This window comes from Martes martes (genome assembly GCF_963455335.1).
Source record: "Martes martes genome assembly, chromosome: 5".
Taxonomy (NCBI): Eukaryota; Metazoa; Chordata; class Mammalia; order Carnivora; family Mustelidae; genus Martes; species Martes martes.
The window spans coordinates 129,617,334-129,633,004 of NC_137892.1; the positions used below are offsets into that span (position 1 = coordinate 129,617,334).

Here is a 15,671-nt window from a genome sequence, read left to right on the forward strand (position 1 = left end):
TATGATTCTTCTGCCAATAATTTCACCGTTGGGAGTCCTTAATGAAATAGTGGATATAGGGGGTAGGAAATTTAATTAGAATATTCCTGCTAATATATGTTCTAAGCCAACTTGAAAGAAATAGCGTAACTACCATAGCAGAATCTCATGCTGCCCACGAAAGCCTTCTACTCCTTGCTTCCCAGGTATAGAGCTCTTGACAGGAGGCAGCTGCTTGGCATGCGACATTTCCACCCCTTTTGTCTACTAGTTTTAACCAATGGAGTTGGAAATGGAATTGGATCAACAGTGGAGAAGGGTGGAACGGGTGCACCTTCTCCACTTTTATCTCTGCCTCTACTGTGTGCCATGTACTTAAAGACAGCAGAGCCACACAAAGGAAAAGGGTTCAGTTAACTCAATCATTACACAGAAAGCTGCCCAACAAGCATTCTAACTGGATAGTTGAGGGAGGAAGAAATAAAAAAGTCTATCATCTTAAGCCACTATAATTTTATGATTTATCTGTTACAGAAGTTAGCAGTTAGAATTTTTGAACAAGAAAAGGTCTGTTTTGGATTTATATTCATTTGCATGTTAATTTTTCCATGCAGTAAAATGTCTACTTTAAAAAACAAAACGTAACAAACGACTATAATTTCTTTATTCCAAATCATGTATTTCCCCACTCCCAGCATTTAAAATGATTTTGTTTTTGTTTTTATGTAGGCACCCACACCCAGAACGGAGCCCAACATGAGGCTTGAACTCAGGACCCTGAGATCAAGACCTAAACTGTGATCAGGAGTTGGATGTTTAACTCAATTAGCCACCCAAGCACCCCAAAATTTGAAAGATTCTTAATGGGCTCCTCGCACATAATGGTGAGCGCTATCGTCAGCAAGTTACAGACATCTTTCTTCTTACACTGAATAATATAATTAAAGGGACAATCCAGACGCTAAGATACTTAGGACAGAGAAATACAGAATTCAAACAATGGGAATTAGGCCATTTGTTGAGTGAGAAAAGGTCTGTGGGTTTATAGAATCACATGCTTCCAAAGGCCATTGTATACAACCCATCTGATAGAGCAAGACTCTCCACCCTTCCCTGGAGGTAAGGAAGACCTTAGAGCACTTGCAAATGAGAAAGTTCAAATCCAGATGAGCAAGAAAGGAGTGGCCTACAGATACATAATGTATTCTGGAAAAGAAGTGAATTTAAAATCGAAGATCAATGGCTTTCAAACATTTCAATATTGATTCCTTTTTTTTTTTTTTAAATAAAATCTTGTAGGAGAGCTGAACATAAAGAAATAAAATGGAGCTGTGTTTGGTTGAAACAGTTTATGGGGGCTTGGAATCCTGGCTGCTTAGACACTCTCATCCCAGTCCAGCCTCCTGCCGTGTCCCTCAAAGGGATGTTCTTGCAAACTCAAGAGAATCACTGAAAATACAGGAGTCAATTGATGCACTAGGACTACTGAGATATAGTTTCTTTCTGTCTAGAAAGGGAATCAGGGGGTGCCTGGATGGCTCAGTGGGTTAAAGCCTCTGCCTTTAGCTCAGGTCACGATCCCAGGGTCCTGGGATTGAGCCCCACACCAGGCTCTCTGCTCACTGGGGAGTCTGCTTTCTCCTCTCTCTCTCTCTGCCTGCCTCTTTGCCTACTTGTGATCTCTGTCAAATAAAAAAAATAAAAATCTTAAAAAAAATTTTTTTTAAAGAAAGAGGATCAGTTTCTATGTAATCTTTAGAATTACAACCAGAATATTATGCACTTGCTTTCAAGTAGTAAAAAGAATATTCCACTCCAGAGTAGAATCACGAAATTGATATGATCGAGTAATTGTGTTTTGTAACTGTCATTACAAAATCCAAAATAAATTTCTCTTTAACAACCATAATTTTTTGAGGTAGCTATAATAAGAGGGGGGGAGAAAAGCAACTAATAGTCTATCAACCCAGCCTACTGTGGCATGATGCTAATTTTCCTTCTAATTAATTATTTCTTGGTTCCAGGTTCTAATTCCTTCCCTTCTCACATCGTCTGAGGGACAATTTACACTAAAATGCACAAATGTTAACTTTACCACTTGAAGAATTTTATATATATATATATGTTTATATGTAAATATACATGTGAAATATATAAAAATATACATAATATATAAAATACATATTTTATATATTATACATATATACCCACATACCTATTCATGTATGTACACGTATGTATATTCATAAGCACACACACAGCTGTGTAAAGCTTAATCATCTTTATATACCTGTATTTTAGTATTTGTGCTACCGAAGTGAGCATTTCAGATAGCTATCTATAAACAGCACAGATTAAAGCATTTCTCTTTTTTTTTGGAGCAATATTAGTTCCAATTGATGAGAAAAACTTTCACATTTAAAAAAAAAAGAGAAAAAAAAAAAAAAAGAAAAAGGACCCACCATGGTCAGACACATTTGAGAAACCCTCTAAGTACTGGCTACTTATTTTCTTAGTTTCAGGGATTCTGAGAGTCTTTAATATGCAAATATGTGCATGTTGGCTGTAGAAGTGATATTGAGTCATATTTTTGAAATTTAATCATGGGATCTTTTTTTCCACATTACATATGATCAATGCCATACCATTTGCATTCTTGTTCATTTATAATTCATTATATCACAATTGTTTTCCTTAATAGTTCTTCAAGTGGATGTACCTCCATTTAGTTAATGAGTGAAACAATTAGGTTAACAGGATGTATTTAAATCCACGAGGCCTGGGGCGCCTGGGTGGCTCAGTGGGTTAAAGCCTCTGCCTTCGGCTCAGGTCATGATCCCAGAGTCCTGGGATCGAGCCCCATATCGGGCTCTCTGCTCAGCAGGGAGCCTGCTTCCTCCTCTCTCTCTCTCTGCTTAATTGTGATCTCTATCAAATAAATAAATAAAATCTTTAAAAAAAATAAATAAAAAAAAATAAATCCACGAGGCCTGCGCTATTCCATATTAATTGTTGTACTTCCATCTGGACTAATGCCTGTTAATTGTAGGCATTTGATACCTGTTGAACGAATGTCTGTTATATGATCATTTTCCCCCACCCATCTTTGCAAATTTTATAAGTGACAGATTGGTAATTCTCTTCACATTTAGCTTCTTGCTGATTTCAGTAAAGCTGAATATTTTCTTTCATTTCCTCTATTAATCTGTTACGGTCTTCATGTTTTTTTTTTTTTTTATCAAGTTTTATGTCTTTTATACAATTATGTTTGAGGCAAGACAAATTTTCTCATTCTCTCATTCTCTTATTGTTCACTATTCTTTCAAGTAAAAAACAAAGTATGGATGGACTCAAATCTGTTGGTATTCTTTACGATTTCTTGACACTGCATAAATGCACAAACCTGAGGCACTATCCATGCTGTACATGCTTAGTATTATTCTCTTCTGGTTTGTATGTAGTATTTTTAAACAAAACTCTTCTTTCAGCTATTAGGAATTTGTTTTTACAAATTTGTTTTTATAAACATGAGGGTTTTGTCCCCCATGTTACAAGTCATTTGTTTCCACCTCACTTACTAAAACATTTTAATTTTACAATTTGATGTGATACTTCCTTTAAAATATGTTAAGTATATTTATAACTAGATCTCTTTTGGAGATTATTTGCCATCCTATTCTTTCCAGTACTACATTTTTTATAAAATAGAGAATTGCATATATTTTTATATATGGTTGGTATAGCCTCCCTTAATTAACACTCATTTTTTTTGTTTTCTCTGATATTTTTCATTAATCTATATTATCTGTAAATCTATTTTCATAGGTTTATGAGGAAGTTAGTTTGCATGAAGAAATTTTTAAAAATCTATTGAAACTTTGTTGGAATTCATGATTCATGAAGTAAATTCTGGCATCTTTAGAATTTATTTTTTCCTTCCAAAAACATGGAATGCTTCCTACTCACAAGTTGCTTCATTTGTTTTTATAATTTTCTTCCTATGTCATACACACTGCTATTGTAAAATTGGATGCTTTTTCTTATATGTTCTGCCCTTTATCTTTTCACCTACATTTTAAAAATAAATTGGCTTCCATTTTATGGCACTATGACTTTACAAATAAATTTTACATAATGCATGTGCAAGGGTTTCAATATTTCAACTTCGCCATGACAGAATCATAGTTATTTTTCAAACACAAGAAAGTTGGCTTAATTTCTTCCCTCTGCAATTGCCAAATGACAAAACACTCACTAGATACAGATAGCAAAATTCAGTTTCTAACTAAAAAAAAAAAAAAAAAAAAAAATCAAATGCCAGCCTACTTTTTAATCTACTGTCAAACTATCAAAAATGTATCCAAAAGAAGAGCAGACTGAAGGTAACTAGTGGATCAGAATAAAGTTTTCAGATCAAAATTAGGACTAATTAGCACTGTGTGTTCCTACCTGAGCTCCAGTAGCTATTTCATCAGCAGCTTCGTTCATTACTCCCAGGGTTTGAAAAGCAAACACACACAGCTCTCGCTCACATACAGTGGGCTACAAAAGAAAGGGCAATGAGTTACAATACTGTTTTTTTCCGTTTCCCAACTCCTAAGGTAATTTTATGACATTCCATTAAGTATCTTTAAAAAATGCAAAGTTTCAGAATATTAAAAGGAAAGGAATCACAGGACCTTAATTAACAAAAGTTAAATTCCTAAATTTGGGTAACAACTGGTAAATAATCATCTAGTGATATGGAGTAACAAATATAAGAAATCTATTTCAAATAGTCGTAGGCACTTGCACTTAGAAGCTTTTAGCAACAGACGGAAAAACCGTCTCTCCTACTTCATTCACTTTTGTACCTGAGATGTATTAAAAAAAAGAAAAGAAAAAAGCAGACACCTAAGCTGGTGATACACTAAAAAAACAGTTAAACCTAACAGCTGTGTAAAACAAATATACAAAGAATTCCACTTTTTCCTAGGTAATTTTCTTTGGAAGAAATAAGCATGACTCTGCTTACTTGCTACCCAGCTCTTGAAAGATTGGTTTGTTGCAAAGACTTTTGACTTCAATAACCTCCTGAAGTCAACAGCACTGAAATATGCACTCTGCGATTGCTTTGGAAGACTTCTCATCTTTCAAATCTACTATAGTGTCGTCTGTTTGATTTATCCTATCTCCAGAGTTACATTGCATTAGGTAGCTGATGAAGCCTAACACGATACAATCCATGGTGCCACTGCCTAGCAGACAAAAGACTTTTGTTAGTGCCACTGTTCCTCTGCTCACTCATTTCTGAGGAGACTTGGTCGAACGCTTAACCAGTGGGAAGTACAGTCCTTTTCAGTCCATCTTTTATGTTCGGAATGGGCCCATATGATGGCTTTGTGGACATAAGCACGACCAATCACAAACACTTCTGGTTGATGTTCCCCAAAGAGAATTTTAAGAAAAAATCAGTTGATACATTTCTTTTATCCACCTTAAAAGGGAAGTTTGATTACACTTCAAAAACATCAGGTAAAACTACCCATGAGAGGAAATTAACTAGAGAAAATTCTTCATCCAGACTCCAAGCTATACACACAGTGCTATATATAGATGGCTATACTTAGAGCAGACTGTTCAATTTCTGCCACTTATTTTTCCTTAAGTGTTTAACCTATTTTTAATCTTCTATTTTTTGTGTGTGTTTATCTATGTGCATGTATGTTTCAACCTCAGTTTTCCCCAAGGACATTGGCTGTTTCTTTTGTTTACTTTCTGGGAGCATGATATGGTCTGAAATAATAATAGCAATCATTTATTGTCCATTTACCATAGTGCCAAACATTATACTGGTGTATAGCGGTATACAAAAAGAAACCGGGGAGAAGATAAACCATAAAAATCATGAAGGACCCTAGGAATTTATTCATGGTACCAGCTACCCAACAATGTTCACTGAGGAAGTAAACAGGGACACAGAAACAGAAGGTATTTTATTTTGAATACTACTCTTGTCTAATAACCATATTTTTTTTTAAACAAAATCCTTCAATCCCAAAGGAATAATAGGATAAAGCTTATTTAGTGTATACAAGTAATAGTTGGTTTCATTTTTTCAACTGAACTTTGGCGATCAATTACACTTACTTTGAGATCATCCAATATATATGTATGTAGGTACCTATGTACATGGTATTCACAGATTCCAGGAAATGTTTTAAAAGAATAGAAACTATCTTTTTCAGTACCAAGTTGTCGCTTTAAACAATGGAAGTGAAAGTGAAATAAAATATCTCACACTCCACTAGACTGGGTGGATAAAATATTAAGATTTTAATGTAGGAAAAATGTCTAAGACTGAAGGAAAAATAGTGTAGTTATTCTTATATATCTCTATCGCACACTTTGTCACCAATCCTATATATTCATGTGCCACCCTGATTTTGTTTCAAATAATCTGTACCAATTTTGCCCGGACCCATTTTTTTTTGTTTTGTTTTGTTTTGTTTTTTAAATCTTAGGTAACAAATGAGCAACATTTCAAAGCTTTCTTCTGTATTTCCATTTCATCTCCCTCCCAGACCTGATTATATTCAAATCTCTGATCACATGAACTTGCCAACTGACGCACTGCTTTTTTTTTTTTTTTTAAAGGATCTTATTTATTCATTTGACACAGACAGATACAGAAAGAGAGAGAGCATGAGCAGGGAGAGAGGCAGAGGGAGAGGGGAAAGACGACTTCCCGCTGAGCCAGGAGCCAAAAGAGGGTCCCAGGACCTAGAGACCATGACCGGAGCTGAAGAGAGACGCTTAACCATCTGAGCCCCCCGGGTGCCCCTGACCCTTTACTTTAAATTATAAACCTACATTCCTAATGATAAAGCTATGGCTTGATTACTTTATGAACACTTCTCTTCTTTCTTGCATCTTTTTGGTTGAAATGTAGAAGGCTGGCTTATAGGAATATATGGTTCCTGCAACTTTTTGAAGAAGGAAGTCAGATACCTATAAAACTTTGAGGGGAGAAAGGGCAATTTCTGCTACTGCACTAAAAAATTAGAAGTACACATTATATTCTTACAATTTTATCTTCCCTTTTTTAAAATAGCAAATACAGAGGTAATGTGGTGATTAATTTATGCTATATTAATACCAAACTAAGTAAACTAAGTAAATACTAGTGAATTTTTAAAATAACAATCTATTGCTCATTTTAAAAAATATTTATTTATTTGAGAGAGCGAGAAACAGAGAGAATGTAAGAGGTGTGGGGAGGAGCAGAGGGGAGGAAGAAGCAGACGCCCCGCTGAGAAAGGAGCCCAACTACTCGAGCCTATGTGGGGCTCGATCCCAGGAGATCAGGGCCTGAGCCAAAGGCAGACGCTTAAACCACTGAGCCACACAGGTGCCCCTCTATTGCTCATTTTTACTAGAAAGTTCAAGACAGTATCAGAGCTATAAATCAGTTAAATTTTCAGATAAACATTCACTAACTAGTTTCTGTAAACTTTTGACCCTCCCTGCTCCCATGTTTATCCACGTTTTATTTGAGAAGTTCAAAATGTCAACACAAGATAGCACACTAAAACAAAGTTCTTAAATCATATTAAGTAATCAAGATTAGATGTCTCTTTGCTCACAGAAAGGACATCTTATTCAAGAAAGAGAAACCAAGGGAGCGCCTGGGTAGCTCAGTGGGTTAAAGCCTCTGCCTTTAGCTCAGGTCATGATCCCAGGGGTCCTGGGATCAAGTCCCGCATCGGGCTCTCTGCTCAGCAGGGAGCCTGCTTCCCCCTCTCCCTCTCTGCCTACCTCTCTGCCTACTTGTGATCTCTGTCAAATAAATAAATAAAATCTTAAAAAAAAAAGAGAGAGAGAGAGAGAGAAACCAAATCATTCTTCCCTAATAAAACATAAGTAATTACATTGTGGGTTAGCTGACTCTCAGCTAATCCCCCACCCCCAACATATTCTGCTCTGACTGTACCATTTATACAGAAAGCTCTAGCATCAATTAAAAATGGAACATAGGTGGGGCACCTGGCTGGCTCAGTTGGTGGAGCATGCAACTCTTGATCTTGAGGTTGTGAGTTCAAGCCCCACATTGAGTGTGGAGATTACTTACCAAATAAATAAATAAAACATACACCCCCAATTTTTTGGAAAATATTAAAAATTTTTACTGGGTAAAAAATTTTTAAAAATTAAAAATTGAAAAATTTTACTGGGTAAAAATATTACTGGGTAAGTGTAACGATGTGTCTTACTGCACATAATTTAATACAAAGTGTATATGCCCAATATAACCAAATGTGTACATCATTTATGAATTTATTTTTGAGTTTACAATCAATCAATATTTCAATTCCTAAAATATTCACAATTCTTAATGCTAATTTATTGTCCTCAAGTAATTAGTTCCTATAATTTGAACTGTAAAAACATGACAAGTCCCTCTTGCCATTCCACATACATAATTTTTTTTGCAATGTAACATTCATTATGCACCATTTAAACACATAGATGACTTTATATGTCCCTAAGATTTATTTAAGAAGTTTTAAAGCTAAGAAAAATACATTTTAAATTTTAGTTGAATCATAACAATTTAAAATGTGAGCAATGAAAATGTATTTCAAAAATGGTTAAGCCTAAAGAATATTTTAGAACCTAACTGCGTTTTAGAAAGTTTGTGTCTTCAATAAATTCAAATTACTTCCTACTAAAAATAGAAATGATAAAACTCAAGAGTATCTATGTATTTGTATATAGCATGGTGTAGGTGAGAGGTTTTCAAACCTTTTCTGCCATGCTTTTTCCACTCAAACAAAATTTTTCATGTTAGCCCAATATACGGAACAGACAAAAAGTGGTGACTGTTCCAATGGGGGCACATGTGCACAGGTTCAGTTTTCGTATCTGTAAAACAGGGATAAAAAAATCACATCTAGTGCACCAGGTTGATAAGACCAAGAAGTAAGAAAAGCTAAGAGGCTTAGAAAATCTCCCTGAGGTACACAGAGCTGTTTAAATATTAACAATACTAGGTAACTTGATAACCACAGCTGCTTCCCGTTTTAAACCAATGCATACACAAAAGTAAGTGTTCAATAAAATTTTCATTGAAGCTTATTATGAAATAGTATTTTTATTTTCATATCCATAGCTTATCAAAACCCTTAATTTAGTGTTAAAATTGTTCTTGTTAAAAAAGAAATGAGCAGTGTAAATAAAATTCCTAGTTAAAAAACTAGGGTTGAAAACATGTAAGAATAATTAAGAATAGCTACTAGAAACTAAAAACCTACAAGCCTTTATTTAGCTCTTTGTATTTCTGATTTTATAGTCAATGCTTCAGGTCCTTTTCATGGTTTGGAAGAGAGACACATTCAAGGGCAGGAGGGCCGGTAGGTGGTTGGGGGGGTAAGTTCACCGTGCCTAAAGAAAGACAGGAATCCCATGGAGATCAAGGCAGATTTGTAATTAAGATAGGCTCATGCCCGGGGAGGAGTCAAGATGGCGGAGAAGTAGCAGGCTGAGACGACATCGGGTAGCAGGAGATCAGCTAGATAGCTTATCTAACCATTGTGAACACCTATAAATCCAACGGGAAATCGAAGAGAAGAAGAGCAACAATCCCAGAAACAGAAAATCGATCACTTTCTGAAAGGTAGGACCTGCGGAGAAGTGAATCCAAAGCGACGGGAAGATAGACCCCGGGGGGAGGGGCCGGCACCCGGCAAGCGGCAGAGCGACGGAGCACAAAATCGGGACTTTTAAAAGTCGGCTCCACTGGGAGACATCGCTCCAGAGGCTAAACTGGGGGGAAACCCAGGCGGGGTCAGCATAACCCCAGGACCCGCGGGGTCACAGAAGGACTGGGGATGTCTGAGTGCCGCAGAGCTCGCAGGTATTAGAGCGGGGAAGCCGGCTATAGCGACAAAGCCGAGGAGTGAGCTCTAAGCCCGGGGTTACCTTGTGCCGGTCGCAGGCTGGGTGGGCTCGGAGCGCGGCCGGAGGCCACGGAGACAAAAGCGACCCGGCGCTTTTCTCCAGCTCCAACAATTGACTGCTTTCCTCGAGGCGCGACCGCAAGCCAGGGAGGCGGGGCTATTGGGCGCTTTGCTCTGAGAGTGCACTGAGGAGCGGAACCCCAAGCTCTCGGCTCCTCCGGGCCGAGAGATTGGGAGGCCGCCATCTTCATTCCCGTCCTCCGGAACTCTACGGAAAGCGCTCAGGGAACAAAAGCTCCCGAAAGCGAACCCGAGCGGATTACTTAGCCCGGCCCCTGGCAAGGGCGGTGCAATTCCGCCTGCGGCAAAGACACTTGAGAACCACTACAACAGGCCCCTCCCCCCAGAAGATCAACAAGAAACCATCCAAAACCAACTTCAGTCACCAAGAACAGCGGAATTCCACAGCAGGAGAAAGCAAATCCTACCTGGACAAAATGACAAGGCGGAAAAACTCACCTCAAAAAAAAGAACAAGAGGCCGTACCGAAGGCTGGAGACCTAATCAATACAGACATAGGTAGCATGACAGATCTAGAGTTCAGAATGACAATTCTCAAGGTTCTAGCCGGGCTCGAAAAAGGCATAGAAGATATTAGAGAAACCCTCTCCGGAGAGATAAAAGCCCTTTCTGGAGAAATAAAAGAACTAAAATCTAACCAAGTTGAAATCAAAAAAGCTATTCATGAGGTGCAATCAAAAATGGAAGCTCTCACTGCCAGGATAAATGAGGCAGAAGAAAGAATTAGTGACATAGAAGACCAAATGACAGAGAATAAAGAAGCTGAGCAAAAGAGAGACAAACAACTACTGGAACACGAGGAGAGGATTCGAGAGATAAGTGACACCATAAGACGACACAACATTAGAATAATTGGGATTCCAGAAGAAGAAGAAAGAGAGAGGGGAGCAGAAGGTATATTGGAGACAATTATTGGAGAGAATTTCCCTAATATGGCAAAGGGAACAAACATCAAAATCCAGGAGATGCTAAGAACGCCCCTCAAAATCAATAAAAATAGGTCCACACCTCGTCACCTGATAGTAAAATTTACAAGTCTTAGCGACAAAGAGAAAATCCTGAAAGCAGCCCGGGAAAAGAAGTCTGTAACATACAAGGGTAAAAACATTAGATTGGCAGCGGACCTATCCACAGAGACCTGGCAGGCCAGAAAGAACTGGCATGATATATTCAGAGCACTAAACGAGAAAAACATGTAGCCAAGAATACTATATCCGGCTAGGCTATCATTGAAAATAGAAGGAGAGATAAAGAGCTTCCAGGACAAACAAAAGCTGAAAGAATTTGCAAACACCAAACCAGCTCTACAGGAAATATTGAAAGGGGTCCTCTAAGCAAAGAGAGACCCTAAAAGTAGTAGATCAGAAAGAAACAGAAACAATATACAGTAACAATCATCTTACAGGCAATACAATGGCACTAAATTCATATCTCTCAATAGTTACCCTGAATGTTAATGGGCTAAATGCCCCAATCAAAAGACACAGGGTATCAGAATGGATAAAAAAACAAAACCCATCCATATGCTGCCTACAAGAAACTCATTTTAGACCCGAAGACACCTCCAGATTTAAAGTGAGGGGGTGGAAAACAATGTACCCTGCTAATGGACATCAGAAGAAAGCTGGGGTGGCAATCCTTATATCAGATCAATTAGATTTTAAGCCAAAGACTATAATAAGAGATGAGGAAGGACACTATATCATACTCAAAGGGTCTGTCCAACAAGAAGATCTAACAATCTTAAATATCTATGCCCCTAACATGGGAGCAGCCAACTATATAAACCAATTAATAACAAAATCAAAGAAATACATCGACAGTAATACAATAATAGCAGGGGACTTTAACACTCCCCTCACTGAAATGGACAGATCATCTAAGCAAAAGATCAACAAGGAAATAAAGGCCTTAAATGACACACTGAACCAGATGGACATCACAGATATATTCAGAACATTCCATCCCAAAGCAACAGAATATACATTCTTCTCTAGTGCACATGGAACATTCTCCAGAATAGACCACATCCTGGGTCATAAATCAGGTCTCAATCGGTACCAAAAGATCGAGATCATTCCCTGCATATTTTCAGACCACAATGCTCTGAAGCTCGAACTCAATCACAAGAGGAAATTTGGAAAGAACGCAAATACATGGAGACTAAACAGCATCCTTCTAAAAAATGAATGGGTCAACCAGGAAATTAAAGAAGAATTGAAAAAATTCATGGAAACAAATGATAATGAAAACACAACAGTTCAAAATCTGTGGGACACAACAAAGGCAGTCCTGAGAGGAAAATATATAGCAGTGCAAGCCTTTCTCAAGAAACAAGAAAGGTCTCAAATACACAACCTAACCCTACACCTAAAGGAGCTGGAGAGAGAACAACAAAGAAAGCCTAAACCCAGCAGGAGAAGAGAAATCATAAAGATCAGAGCAGAAATCAATGAAATAGAAACTAAAAAAACAATAGAACAAATCAACAAAACTAGGAGCTGGTTCTTTGAAAGAATTAATAAGATTGATAAGCCCCTGGCCAGACTTATCAAAAAGAAAAAAGAAAGGACCCAAATAAATAAAATCATGAATGAAAGAGGAGAGATCACAACCAACACCAAAGAAATACAAACAATTATAAGAACATACTACGAGCAACTCTATGGCAACAAATTTGACAACCTGGAAGAAATGGATACATTTCTAGAGATGTATAAACTACCACAACTGAACCAGGAAGAAATAGATAACCTGAACAGACCCATAACCAGTAAGGAGATTGAAACAGTCATCAAAAATCTCCAAACAAACAAAAGTCCAGGACCAGACGGCTTCCCAGGGGAATTCTACCAAACATTTAAAGAAGAATTAATTCCTATTCCCCTGAAACTGTTCCAAAAAATAGAAATGGAAGGAAAACTTCCAAACTCATTCTATGAGGCCAGCATCACCTTGATCCCAAAACCAGACAAGGATCCCACCAAAAAAGAGAATTACAGACCAATATCCTTGATGAACACAGATGCGAAAATTCTCACCAAAATACTGGCCAATAGGATCCAACAGTACATTAAAAGGATTATTCACCACGACCAAGTGGGATTTATTCCAGGGCTGCAAGGTTGGTTCAACATCCGCAAATCCATCAATGTGATACAATACATTAATAAAAGAAAGAGTAAGAACCATATGATACTCTCAATAGATGCTGAAAAAGCATTTGACAAAGTGCAGCATCCCTTCCTGATTAAAACTCTTCAAAGTGTAGGGATAGAAGGCACATACCTCAATATTATCAAAGCCATCTATGAAAAACCCACCGCAAATATCATTCTCAATGGAGAAAAACTGAAAGCTTTTCCGCTAAGGTCAGGAACACGGCAGGGATGTCCGTTATCACCACTGCTGTTCAACATAGTACTAGAAGTCCTAGCCTCAGCAATCAGACAACAAAAAGAAATTAAAGGCATCCAAATCAGCAAAGAAGAAGTCAAACTATCACTCTTTGCAGATGATATGATACTATATGTGGAAAACCCAAAAGGCTCCACTCCAAAACTGCTAGAACTTATACAGGAATTCAGTAAAGTGTCAGGATATAAAGTCAATGCACAGAAATCAGTCGCATTTCTTTACACTAACAACAAGACAGAAGAAAGAGAAATTGAGGAGTCAGTCCCATTTACAATCGTACCCAAAACCATAAGATACCTAGGAATAAATCTAACCAAAGAGGCAAAGAATCTATACTCAGAAAACTATAAAGTACTCATGAAAGAAATTGAGGAAGACACAAAGAAATGGAAAAATATTCCATGCTCATGGATTGGAAGAACAAATATTGTGAAAATGTCTATTTTACCTAAAGCAATCTACACATTTAATGCAATCCCTATCAAAATCCCATCCATTTTTTTTAAAGAAATAGAACAAATAATCCTAAAATTTATATGGAACCAGAAAAGACCTCGAATAGCCAAAGGAATATTGAAAAAGAAAGCCAAAGTCGGTGGTATCACAATTCCAGACTTCAAGCTCAATTACAAAGCTGTCATCATCAAGACAGTATGGTACTGGCACAAAAACAGACATATAGACCAATGGAACAGAATAGAGAGCCCAGAAATAGACCCTCAACTCTATGGTCAACTAATCTTCGACAAAGCAGGAAAGAATATCCAATGGAAAAAAGACAGCCTCTTCAACAAATGGTGCTGGGAAAATTGGACAGCCACATGCAGAAAAATGAAATTGGACTATTTCCTTACACCACACACGAAAATAGACTCAAAGTGGATGAAGGACCTCAATGTGCGAAAGGAATCTATCAAAATCCTTGAGGAGAATGCAGGCAGCAACCTCTTTGACCTCCACCGCAGCAACTTCTTCCTAGGAACATCGCCAAAGGCAACAGAAGCAAGGGCAAAAATGAACTATTGGGATTTCATCAAGATCAAAAGCTTTTGCACAGCAAAGGAAACAGTTAACAAAACCAAAAGACAACTGACAGAATGGGAGAAGATATTTGCAAACGACATATCAGATAAAGGGCTCGTATCCAAAATCTATAAAGAGCTTATCAAACTCAATACCCAAAGAACAAATAATCCAGTCAAGAAATGGGCAGAGGACATGAACAGACATTTCTGCAAGGAAGACATCCAGATGGCCAACAGACACATGAAAAAATGCTCCACATCACTCGGCATCAGGGAAATACAAATCAAAACCACAATGAGATACCACCTCACACCAGTCAGAATGGCTAAAATTAACAAGTCAAGAAATGACAGATGCTGGCGAGGATGCGGAGAGAGGGGAACCCTCCTACACTGTTGGTGGGAATGCAAGCTGGTGCAACCACTCTGGAAAACAGTGTGGAGGTTCCTCAAAAAACTGAAAATAGAGCTACCCTACGACCCAGCAATTGCACTCCTGGGTATATATCCTAAAGATACAAACGTGGTGCTCCGAAGGGGCACGTGCACCCGAATGTTTATAGCAGCAATGTCCACAATAGCCAAACTGTGGAAAGCGCCTAGATGTCCATCAACAGATGAATGGATAAAGAAGATGTGGTATATATACACAATGGAATACTATGCAGCCATCAAAAGACATGAAATCTTGCCATTTGCGACGACGTGGATGGAACTAGAGGGTATCATGCTTAGCGAAATAAGTCAATCGGAGAAATATAACTATCATATGATCTCTTTGATATGAGGAAGTGGAGATGCAAGGTGGGGGGGTTTGGGGGGAGGTAGGAAAAGAAAAAATGAAAAGATGGGATTGGGAGGGAGACAAACCATAAAAGACTCAATCTCAAGAAACAGACTGAGGGTTGCGGGGGGGAAGGGGGATGGGAGAGGGTGGTGGGGAAATGGACATTGGGGAGGGTATGTGCTATGATGAGTGCTGTGAAATGTGTAAACCAGACGATTCACAGACCTGTACCCCTGGGGATAAAAATACATTATATGTTTATTAAAATAAAAAAATTTAAAAAAAAAATAAAAATAAAAAAAAATAAAAAAATAAAAAAATAAAAAAAAATAAAAAAAATAAAAATAAAAAATGCAGTACATAAAAAAAAATAATAAAATAAAATAAAATAAAATAAGCCACGGGAAAAAAAAAAAAAAAAAAAAAGATAGGCTCATGCCCATT

At 37.6% G+C, this 15,671-nt stretch overlaps 1 protein-coding gene across 1 annotated transcript in view; it reads right to left on the bottom strand.

The window, feature by feature from the left end:
• PARP8 (poly(ADP-ribose) polymerase family member 8) overlaps positions 1-15,671 on the bottom strand; it is a 177,416-nt gene that overhangs the window by 27,048 nt on the left and 134,697 nt on the right. Inside the window, exon 15 of the mRNA XM_080805018.1 lies at positions 4,429-4,521. Within this exon, the coding sequence (XP_080661144.1) occupies positions 4,429-4,521 (93 nt within the window). The remainder of the gene's footprint in view (positions 1-4,428; positions 4,522-15,671) is intronic.